At 47.3% G+C, this 11,674-nt stretch overlaps 1 protein-coding gene and 1 long non-coding RNA gene across 9 annotated transcripts; one reads left to right on the forward strand and one right to left on the reverse strand.

Moving 5' to 3' along the window:
- Positions 1-2: 2 nt before the first annotated feature.
- On the reverse strand, positions 3-11,666 carry ERICH6 (glutamate rich 6). Of its 8 annotated transcripts, none has more exons than XM_080604687.1 (12): positions 9,232-11,666; positions 8,789-8,904; positions 6,507-6,553; positions 6,281-6,397; positions 5,330-5,431; positions 5,094-5,251; positions 4,033-4,100; positions 3,046-3,203; positions 2,814-2,899; positions 1,864-2,016; positions 868-1,099; positions 3-597 (listed from the first exon to the last, which is right to left on the reverse strand). In XM_080604687.1, exons 2-12 carry the CDS (start codon positions 8,898-8,900, stop codon positions 334-336), a joined length of 1,497 nt encoding a protein of 498 aa, XP_080460813.1. In that variant the 5' UTR covers positions 8,901-8,904; positions 9,232-11,666; the 3' UTR covers positions 3-333. The 8 variants fall into 8 exon arrangements, with proteins under 8 accessions (XP_080460813.1, XP_080460814.1, XP_080460811.1 ...); XM_080604688.1 differs by having other exon boundaries at positions 2,814-2,895; positions 3,042-3,203; XM_080604685.1 differs by having other exon boundaries at positions 404-597; positions 1,590-2,016; positions 9,344-11,666.
- LOC308199898 lies at positions 3,037-7,078 on the forward strand. The gene is made up of 4 exons (XR_013955084.1): positions 3,037-3,174; positions 5,325-5,442; positions 6,241-6,447; positions 6,649-7,078. It is a non-coding gene; the product is annotated as an uncharacterized lncRNA (long non-coding RNA).
- Positions 11,667-11,674: the final 8 nt, after the last annotated feature.

Here is an 11,674-nt window from a genome sequence, read left to right on the forward strand (position 1 = left end):
TGCACCAACCTCAAGCATGGATTTATTGTACCCTGAGCAAAGCCCCTCTTCAAGCCTCACAGACAAGACGTACTTCGCCATGAGCTCACACCAAAACGTGAGCTGGTGCTTCTTGCACCACAGCCTCACTTACGCTGAGCAGGCACCTGTCAGGTGGGAGGGCCACAGGAGAGTGGCTGTGCAGAAGGGCTGCAGGCTGTCCTCGGCTCCACACCGCAGCGGGGTAAAGCTGCAGGTGGAACCCTGCTGAGCACATGCAAGCGCCACAGCTTCAGGGGCGTCTCTGTCTCTTCCCAGGCTCGGCTTGTTTTGCCTTCACACCATACATGCTGGTCAGACTTGAGCACTTAGTATCGCCCTAACTGAGCTGCGCAGCTCTTCACTTAGGTCAGAAGTTGTGCAAAGGTGTAAGATCTTTAAAGTCTGTGTCATAAGGTATGCTGGAGGCTTGATTTTGTCCCATTGCTCGTTGGAAGGAAAGCTTAAGCATCCGCGCAGTTTCTCGAAGAGCCGCAGGATCCTCACCCTGAGGGCCAGCAGCAGGAGGTCGTCCTCACTCAGCGGGGTGGGCGGACGCAGCCGGCTGGCCGGGCTGACCTGGCAGGAGCGGAGGCGAGCGCTGTCAGCGGAGCCGTGGCCATGCGCTGGCTCCGAGGAATGGGGGCTTGGGGTGAGGCCTCTCGCCAGGAGAGAGACCTGCAGAGCTGGGTGACCCTGGGGCTGCGGGGCAATGCAGGGGGCACCCACCGTGGGGCAAGTGTGATCCGTGGGCAGGAGCTTCCCCGGCTGCCCCGCTCCTGCTGTGGGGAGCAGCTGTGTGTAGAGCTGCCTGTGCGCTTGAGAAATGCCTGCGCGCTTGAGAAATACCTGCACTTTGGTTCCCACGTTGAATTTTGCTTGTTGTCCCATGGCGAGGAAGGAAACAATGATCTTCTCCTGGCCCACAATCCTGACCCCGACGTGCTGGTTCAGGGAGATGAAGATGGGGCTCAGCGGGACGCAGGGTCCTGATGATGTTAAGCTGTTTGGCCACGTCCACCGTCTCACCCTGCTGCCTGCCTTGTCCAAATACTGCCCTCCCTGAACATTCATGTTTATCCTAAAAGAGAGGAAAATCAAAGCTCCGCACCAAGATGGTGCATCCTGCAGCCTCCACTGCCCATATCCCTGGCACCCCACAGGGACAGGATCTCAAGTCAGTGCTCTGCAAGCCAAGGCACAGCCAGTTTTCGGTTTAAACCCCCCAGAAAACACAATGGGGAGCAGCTCTTCTCTTCAGGGAGGCTCCCAGCACAAGGCCACAAGTTTGGCACCCCAACAAGAGTGCTGTTGGGCTCAGCCCCTGGAAACTACCCAGGCTGCAGCCAGGATACAAAAAAAAAAAAAAAAGCATAAAAACGAGAGGCCAGTAGCACACTGAGTGCTTTCTCCTCCTTACCTAACTGTTTGGAAAAAACAACAACAACAACAACAACAACAAAACAGCAGCCAGTTTCAGAGTTTTGCATTTCTACACTACTGTTGGCAAGTATTTCTCTGGTGCGGGGAGAGGAAATGGGTGGGTTTAATCTTAATTTCGTCCGGAATACCTCTGAGCCAAGGCTTCCTCTCTTCATAGGAAGAATTTCCACGGAACAAGGGGCTGCTGCATCAACTTGGCACACGCTGTGTGTCTCTGAAAGACTGCTTTTTCCCAATGGCATTACGAGTCTGTAAAACACACTCGCTCTCTCTACAGATCGCACCTCCCCTATGCTATATCTGCCTTTTAATTTCTGAGTGCTACTAAAAATACATTTTATGACCTTTGAAATATAAAATGTGCAGTGGACAGAAAAGATGCTATGATTGCCACAAACATACCATACAGATCCGTGTGGGTAATAACAAGTACTTCTGCCATTGGACTTAAATACTGCTTGTATTTCGGCGTTATTGTGCTTGTCTTCCTGTACTATGCAAATAAACCATTTTCTTTCTTGTATGACAATGATTGCCAGATTTCCAGATGGATAGCTATCGTCAGATAAGGTGTTCACAACGCCTTTGTTTGTGTGTTTGATCTGTTTTTACATACTAAATATTTCAGAACACTACTTTGAAGTATAAAAGTTGCTGTATTACCTGGATTATTGTGTTAAAGGCAGAACAGTGGTGTGCAGCCGGTATTACCTGGGAAAGGGCCAAAGTTTGTTTTCCTACATTAGTTTTCTGTACACTGACAAAAGAAGTGGTCAGAGTACACTTTTTTGTTGTTTTTTAACCAATAACCTGGGCAGAATTGCTTAGAAGCCTTAACGACACATCCGTGGAGCCTGTAACGCGTATTATTGAAAGTACAAGCCTTGCAACATGAAACGACCAACTTAACGTGAATGAAGACAGAGAAAGCAGGGGCAGGTCTCACACAGCTTACAAAAAAAAAGAAAAAAAAAAGTAACAACCAGGGGAAAAAAATGGCCCTAGCCCCTGAAACCTGACTTGAATGTATCTGAGCAGCAGGTATTTTGTGTCTCATTGGGGCTGGCAGCAAGGCTTCCATCCATGGGACCACAGCTTGGGAGCGGGTCTGAACACCAAGCTGGCATGTCTAAGCTGAGTATTAAACACACGAGTGCCATTCCTTCATCGGAGTTACTGGCTGATCTGAAAATATTTTACACCAAGGGCTATTTAAGCTGTTTCACTACTGCTTTTTTTTTGACAGTGGAAGTGGTGGGCCAGGTTATTCTGTGATAAAGCAGGCTAGAACACACTTAAAAGTACATTTCCAGCCCTGGACTAGTGCTGGCAGGTAAGCCCCGTAAGGATACAATAACTGCGCTGTTCCATCTGGAAGCATGGTAAGAAATTTCCCTCCATGTTTGTAGTATCTTTCCAACAATTCATTCTTCACTACCTAAGATTGGAAAAGAAACAATAAAATGAATGACAGAAGTCCTGCACACAGCTGCCCCTTTAAAGGCACCAGTGCAGGGCTCCAGTTACTCTGCAGTGTGGGTGCAATCCAGGTGCAGCTCGTCCCATCAAGCAGCAGCTACTTGCCCTTCCGCCCACAACGGTGAAATCGCAGCAGGTGATGCTGTAGGAGATGGGCTCCTCTTTGGGCTTTGCTGCTCTTTCACCAGGTACCAGTGTCCAGCCTGTTGGAGATGGTGGCTCCTGAGAAAGCAGGTAAGAAATCACGCCAGGTTGTCTTGAACCTAAAGAGGAAAGGGAAGGGTTTGTGTGCATCAGGTAGGGCTGGTACCTCTGACATCAGGGCTGCCTGGTGTCTCTGCAGGGAGACAGTAATTTGGTGGAATGCAAATCTCTGGCTGAAATGCTCTATCCTGGGAGTGTCTTGGGGTACTTTTTATCTAACAAGGATTGTCCTAGCTGTTCAGCTACTTCAGAGTCCAATTTTCTACTTTTATATGTATGTGTGTGTAAATAATGACATTTTTCAGAAAGCACTCATGGCTCCGTGCTCTAGAGGACTGAGAATAAGCAACCCTTGGTGACACAGCAACCTTATTGTCTTGACATCTTCTGTGGAAAATATGCCCATATTTGAAATCCCATTTACCTGTTCTTAGTCAAAAGGACTTTGCTATTACTCACCAGATCCCCAAAGCTGCTCAGTCACCTGTAGTCTGAGCTAGAAATTCACTGTTCACTTTATTAGGTAAAACCTTGATCACCTTAATTCTGAGAGTTCCTACCTTCCAAGGGGTTGGCTTTACAAGCTTATTGCTCTCTAAGGTCAATTTCTGTGTATCTCTGTGGAAACTTTCAGGTAGAAGCACTGAAAGTCATAGTAAGGTAGGTCCTCTCTGTGCCATGGCCACGTAACTGTTCTTGCTTTTTTCATGTGAGAGATTAAATTAGATGTTGCTATATTAATTAATGGGATTGCACACTGGACAATGAACTAGCAAGTCACTGCATAAATCTTCCTATCTGATTAGAGATCATTAGAGACAAGCAATTCCACCAAATTCATTGTTGTGATAAATAGATAAATAAATACGTAGATAAATGCAAACTCACATTCGGCTACAGTTGTTGGCTCAGCTGCCAGGAAAGCTAACTGTCTGGCCATTTGTCTCTCCTGCTGCCTGGAAAATCAAAATGTTCATGACACACACTTCATGTATCCTGTTTTAAATGCTAGCAGTGCTGGATATTGTTGCAGTAGGAATGTAAGTTTCTGAATCTGTTTTTCTCTCCACTACTGTAATTGCAAATAACTATTGGAAACAATGGCATATTATCAATCTAATATCCCAGCAAAGACAAATTTTTCCCTTACAGAGATTTCAGTGAATGAACTCTGTGATTGTAATGGTATCAACTGCACTAATAGCAAAGCTTAACATGTTAATGAATTTTATATGAGGATTTTTATGTAAAAGGAGTGCTGCCCGCTAGATGAACAAGACAGGTGATGTGCAAGAATATTTCACTATTTTTTCTTGCTTAGCTTCTTATAAACTTGACTATGCCTAACAACGGCTTTGGTTTATGTTCTGTGTATAATTTGAGGTAGTCACACCATCAGACTGCAAAAGATCTTTAGGGAAACTAGCAGTTTACTTCTAGGTGTGCTGTGTTACTTGTCTTTAAGCCTATGCCATACACTTAGCAGGAGGCCCTAAGTTTATGCAGGTATCTAAAGAACTCAGCAGAAGTCAAACTCAGAGTTCTTAAGGCTTCTGCAAATTGGAATCCGAATGCATGTCATGGTTTATGCAGCAAAATAGGGAAATAAAAATTCAAGCATTGTTTTGGCACATGGGGCAAAAGTGAGACACAAATATTGTCCCTGCCATAGTTGCAGTTACATTTTGGGCCCTTCCCGTGTCTGGGTATGTTGTATCTATTACGAACAGCAAGCACATGCTTTGCCACCCTCTCATACAAATTAGTAAAAGAAAAGCCAAGAGGGTCTAGATAGAATATAAGTGCATGTTGCCTGACTTTTTTTTCTTCTTCTTTCATTCCCCCATGTTGTAGTTTTATTTTCTTGCTACTTCTTCTCCCTCCAGAGTAGCCTATTGTTTCTTATACAAAAGCAATCCTTAGCTCTCTCCATAGCTGCTTCATGGTACCTCTGGTACGCTCTCTCCTTTGACAGGCGTCTTTCAGCTTCAGTGCCATGGGACTTGTGGGGTTTGATAGCAATGGGAACATTCCAAGCACTTTCGCGATTCTTTGTCTCCTTTACGATGAACTCGTAGAGGTCTCGATTCTGCTCGCAGCAGAACTTCTGGAAGGCAGAAGAGCAGTGTCACTACAGCAGGACTTTTCACAGTAAACATCGGCTGATCCTTTCCCACCAGCTTACTGATTCATAATCCTGTGACTCTGGGCAAGTGTCCTCAAAGGAAGGAAATGGCTTCAGCAGGCTACCACAGAACTCACACTTTGGAGTGCAGTCCTCCTCTACCTGAAGTGGAGGTATGGATGACAGAAGCATAGTATCAGCACACAAATCCTTGTTTTATATTGGGGAAATAAGGCTTTGCTCGAAACGCAACACTTTAAAGCATGTGTGTAAGAACAGTTAAAACACATCTGTGTCTGTGATATCTTGGAACAATTTAAATCAGGCCATTAGGTTCAGGAAACTACTAAAAAGAAAAGCTGATCTGTAGCAATTAAGAATCTTAGTACTGCTCAAAGAAATGGAATTAATGTAGTGTTTGAGACCCATCCATCCCAAAGAGAGGGAAAGCTTTGGAACGTGCAGAATGCTGCAGTTGAGCACTCTGTTGCATTAACCCTTTCAAATGCACTGCTTGTGGTTTTGCAGAGAAAAACCTTCCTGACTGCAGCTCTGTTGATCATAGAAGAATCTGTGTGGGATTTCATTAGGAATCACCAGCAGACTTGCCGATTAAATAAGCTGAACATATTTGACTAGATGCAAGTCATAGCTGTTGCACTGATGCACTTTAAGGATGGATGCTAGATATTTTGAAAGACTGATCTGTTTTTTGAAAACGCATTTTGAAACTGATGTATAAAAGATGCAGCTGCCAATAGCACCTGCTAAATGTAGTGTTTAACGCCTCTGCTCACAAAGGCAGCACACCTGAGCTCAGCACTCTTCAGAGAGACAGCAGTTGTCCCCAACAGTAAGGGGTGAAGGGGTATTTGCTATGGCCGTTTGGCAACCACACTTTATTTACTATAGCACATGTTTAGCACTTTTGAATCAATCTTTTTCTGACCATATAATTTTTAAATACTTAGCTTCTCTGGAGCATGGTTTCTGGAACTGCCACTGACTCACCTCAATCTGCATGCTGTCCCACGATGATTCAGGTCTGTAGGCCAGAATAGTCGGCAGGCCAACAGAGGGGAGCGTCCGTAGTGATTGCTTGAACAGCTTCACAAAATCTTCTTTGAACTTGAAGAGGAAAAAGAAATAGCAGTATGGAGTCATATCTTTGTTCAAAGGTAAAAACACTAAGCATAAAATTCATATATAAAAAATACAAAACTGGGTGAGTACTTACCTCCAAGTTGCACAAAGTATCTAAACTGCTGAACTTGTCTGGCAGGGCTGCAAGTGATAGCAATAATGAGAATTATTGAACAGCAGTGCTGTGTTCCCAGAAAAAAGATCTCCTAGACTCTCGCATATCTCCTCTCTTCCAGCACGCCACCCTTTTCTCACCAGCTACCTCAGTGGCCTGAGACCTCCTCAACGCACACCTTTCTACGACTTCAGAAAGGCTGCCCGGGAGCTGAGGGTGACCCTTCCTAAATGCCACAAGGACCTGAAATGGGCTTGACCTTAAAAGCAGTCCCACTGAAGTCATGGAGATGGCTTATTGCTTACAGTCAATGACTTGTAGCACTCAACTAATATTGCATTGCACTCTAAAACATTTCCAGTCTCTCTGGTTCTGAGAAGTATGAGTCAGAGAGGCAATTGTTTTTTCTCATCTCCAAGTGCAGCCCATGCTGTGTGAGTGCAAGGAAGAGAGTTTTGGCCTCTGAGGCGGCAGGAAAAATCTCTTGTGACCGGGTCTCTGTCACTGTCCTCAGCAGCCCCACATTCACTCCAGGCAGGTGGTGTTACCAACACCCAGCTGCCCCAGGTGTGCATCTTACTGCTGCTCCATGTGCATCGCTTGCTGTTTTAATACTGATGTGGTCAGTGTGTGAGCTGCCATTGCTTCCACTCCAGGCAAATTAAGCAGTTTCCTTGTTCTTTTAAGCATGATTTTCAGTTCCTTTTGCTGCCACACAATTTGTCTTGTCCATTTAAGTAAGCTCATTGTGGCTGAACGTTTTCTGGAAAGCAGATAAAGAAGTCCTGGGTAGGCTGAAATACCAAATGCATTTCTAAGTCCTTCTCTTCTGAAAATATGACAAAATCCAAGTGTGTACTTGGAAAGGACGGGGTAAGAATCACAGCAGCCTCAGGTCAATTCCCAGGTCTGCAATGGAAGCTGCTGCTTGGTGACATGTCTGGAAGTGAATGCACTAGCGCAGGAGGAAAAGCAGAAAGCAATGCTATAGGAGTCGCATATACTTTTAAAAGACTGAATGATGTGGCTGATGGCTTGCTTGAACTTTTTTTTTTTTAAATTGCAGTTCAAAGATATATGTAGTTATCAACCTCTGCGATCATGCTGCATCGCAGAGTGTAACCGCTCTCAAACCCCACCCAAGAAGTGACTTCAGGAGGGCAAAACGCAGCAGCAGCACTGTGCAGCCTGGGCATAGCCCTGCGTGTGCTGCGGTACTGAGGGCTTGCCAGGAAGCCCAGTACCTGGCCACAGTGCTGGGGGATATTCCCCCTCCTTAACCTGCCTTCTGTATCATCTCTATCTGCTGCTGCTATATTCAAACACAGGTAGATGATTTACTGCTGGCACATGTTTTTTTTTTTTTTTCTGTACCTTGACCGTGACAGTCATGCTGCAAAGATGTGAACCTCCACTTAAAGTAAAAAGTCTGTAACACTTTTCCCCTGCAAAGACATTCACAGTGACTTTCCAAACGTTCTCCAAGGGTTAGCAGAGAGCATTCTTTCTCTGTTGTAGGCTGTGCATGCCCTCTTTCTATGGGGATGGATTTGCACACAGCTTTCCCCACTACTTCCAGGTGGTGTGCTGTGTTTTACAACCCAGGTTGCTATTCCTGCTCCTGGAGGCACAGGAGATGTTCCCCTGCAGAGGACTGGATGCCATCCTGCACAATGTTCTCTAGGTGATCCTGCTCAGCAGGGGGTTGGACTAGACGATCTTCAGAGGTCCCTTCCAACCTCATCCATTCTGTGACTGCCTGGCATTGAAAATGAAGCACAAAGGATGCTCGATGAGGTGCTCAAACGGGATAGTTTTAGTTTCTACCTTATCTTAACATATTGCCTGCTAAAGTACAACCTGCTTCACCCAGTAGGTGAAGGGGCTGGTTACTGAGTCACACGTATGGATGACTCAGCTGAGCAGGAGGAGAAAAAAGGTTGATGTATTTTCAGCTAAGAGGCTTTGATGTACCTCTCAAAAGAATACAATGAGCTATTCCTGCCATCTGCTGAGCACTTCCACACCCACTGGCTGGCGCAGCATTCCTGCACACGCCGCGGAGGCCCAGAGGTTCAGCTGGAAGCAGTTCTGCAGCGGTTCGTGAGGGGACTGCTGGGGCCGCCCCTGGGCTAGTGCTGGTGTGCAGAAAGATCTTGAGGAAATAGCAGGGTCCTCTACAGCAGGCATTTGGGCACCAGGCAGCCTGTGTGAAAGAATGCAGGTGAACAACCTGCTTCTTGAGAAAAGCTGTTGCTTACGTGATTTTTCGTAGGCATGTTCATAAAGCCAGCTAGCTTCTGTTTGCACGGACACTGAAATTCCTGGTGGCTTCTGCACACTGGTGGGATTGGTAATGCCTGACGTTTCCATCTCCCTTAATTTAAGACAGAAACCTGCGTATTAGTCCTATGCAATGACTTCAAAGCAGTTGCCTTTGAAGAATAAACTAATAAACAAAACTTCTCCAAATGTATGTAACCAGAAATTAGAACGGTTTAGACATAGGAAGTGGGGCTTGACTCTGGCTTTTCTGCTGTTGGCCAAGGACACCTGAAGCGTCTGGTCTAAAGGCTGCAGACGTGCCCCGAGTCAGGCTGTGGAAGGCTGGCACATGGCCTCACGGTGCCCGTGACCCCGCTCTCTCCCGCAGTGCCTGGGATGCCCTGTCTGGGCTTTCGCTGCCCTGGCATCCCCAGGCTACCTCAGCACCGCTGCCCCGTCTCGCCCGGGTGTCACCAAGTGCCCGGCTCGGTGGCTGCGTGTGTCACAGCACCGGTGTCGCTCATCGCGGCACTCCCTGCAGGTGACGATACCGGCTTCCTCGGTGCGCCCCTCACGCGAGCAGGGCTGTGGGGCCGGCCCTCAGCCAGCAGCGCGGGGCGAGGCTGACCCTGTGCCGTACGGCTCGGCCCCGGCCATGGCGGACTCCGGTCTCTGCGCGGTCTCCGTGGTGACGCGGCGGGCGCAGGGGCTGCCGGGCTGCCCCGCCTGGGGCCGCGTGCCCTGGGGACGGTGCCAGCAGCGTGAGGCGAGCCCGGCAGGGAGCGGTGCCCGCAGCCACCGCTGCCACCCTGGTGGTGTGGTGTGGTGCGGCCGTCTGGCGTGAAGGCAGCCTGGGGCCGCGGGGGCCTGGGCATGGTGGGGCTGCGGCCGCCTGTGTGAGGGGAGCCGGACCAGGGCTCACAGAGCTTGGTGTCGCTGGGGCGTTGGGGCGGGCGCTCCGCCGCACTGGGGTGCTGTGTGGGTGGCACAGCTCTGTGCCGTGTTTGCTACGGGCCGTCTGCCACAGGCGGTGTTAGAGCCAGGCTTGAGCTTTGACCCACAGCAGCGTGGATGTGCTCTGCTGTTTGGACGTGGTGTCTGCAGCTGCGGTGACCTTACAAGCACTCATGTTACGCAGGATGATTGAGATGTACTCACTTTTAAAAATGGAGAGCGTGTTGGCAATAACAGCCACAGGGTGGAAGAGCTTAGGCAGTGCCACACTCTTGTGAACTCACTGGTCCCTCCAAGTCCTTGCATTTTCCCGTTTGTTTAAAGTGGAAATGCTTTTAGGAAAATTCTCAACAATATATTGTATCAACTCAACAGAAAAAAATTCCAAGGTGCAGCTCCTGATGCCTTGTAACACCCTGTCACAAGCTGCAGTCAGGTAGCGTTGGCAGCGTTGGCATGGCCATGCCGCCATGCCTGCTGGCACTGCCACGGTGCGGGACGTGCCGGCGCGGCCACGCTGCAGGGCCTGCAGACCGTGGGCAGAGCTCTCCCCCAGCTGGCGGCACTGGCCCTGCAGTGGTCCCACTGCTGCCGGTCACCTCGGGTGGAGTTTTCCCAGGCTGCGTTTCTGTCTGTTTCAAAGTCAGATTGCTTTATTTGTGGTCAGGAGTTTTGTTAATAAAACCAGGCTGACTTCTGTAATGTTTTTGTGGGTATTCTGAGAAACTTCCTTAACTGATGTGCTGCTGCTTTCCTTGGCAATGTGCTACTGTCCTGCCCCGACCGTGGATGTCGCTCTCGGGACGTTGTGCCAGCTCCTTTGCACCCAGTTTTGTAGGGAAGGCAACAATTTCATCAGGTGTCGGAACCAACGTCACATGTTCATTCACTGATCTAAAGGGGAAACACACAACTTACTGGCAGTACAAGCTGAGGTACTCCTTATTCTAAACTCAGTTGTAAGAAAGATACTGGGTGGTGTCTCTTTTTCTTTTTTTCTTCTTTAATGTAACAAAAAGTATCTGTTCCTTCACAAGAACTGAATGGTGTAGGAAACCGTGGTGAAACTGTGTTAAATTATCTATTGTGGGTTATTAGCAACATTGGACTAATTAATTTCATTTCATGAATCCTGCTACAATCAAAGACTTGCTTCAGAGTTTTGTTTTACACAAAAAGCTCTTAAGCCCAAATTGTCAGTAAGAAAAATTGTCTTCCACTATAAACGTTACTGAGATATGGGAAAATGAATTAAATTCTTAGGAACACTTGCTTAACAAGTCCTGCTAAAAGCACAGGTGTTAACTCTTGTGAAAGCCAGAGCTTGACTTTGATCCCCCGTGAGCAGGAGTGAATTAGTACATTTGGCTGACGCTGCTGGAGTTCTGCCAGCACAGTGTAAATGAGATCAAATGTAGGATCTTTACAGGAACTGGATACAAAAAGATTATGGTAATTCCTTGTGTGTTTTTTTTTTTTTTTTCTCTATGATCACTTCCAAATTCTCAAGAACAGAACAAGCTTCCCCCTCTCCGATGCTTTTCTTGTAATTCTCTTGTGCTTTTCTATGGACTGCTGCCAACTGCTGTGTGATGTTTGCATAGGACTTTGTGTCATAACTCGAGAGATCTCTTCCCTGAATGCATATAGTTAGGACTGTTTTTCTTCCCCATGTATTATTTTATATTTATTCACACCAAGCTTCATCTGTCACTTATGTAGCTTTTCACTATCGTGAGGCTTACAACCTCTGAGTAATTCAGCAGGCTGTGTAACCTCACAACATATTGCCTCTTCCAACCGGCATCTTAATACTCTGCAAAGTCACATGCAGACCTAGTATTTTTCTTGATTCAGACAGAAGGCTTCTGGTAGCAGAGGGGGATTCGCAGGCAGATTCAGCTCCAGTGGCACGCTGAGATTTCAGT

This window comes from Anser brachyrhynchus (assembly GCF_964034855.1).
Source record: "Anser brachyrhynchus genome assembly, chromosome: 9".
Classification (NCBI taxonomy): domain Eukaryota; kingdom Metazoa; phylum Chordata; class Aves; order Anseriformes; family Anatidae; genus Anser; species Anser brachyrhynchus.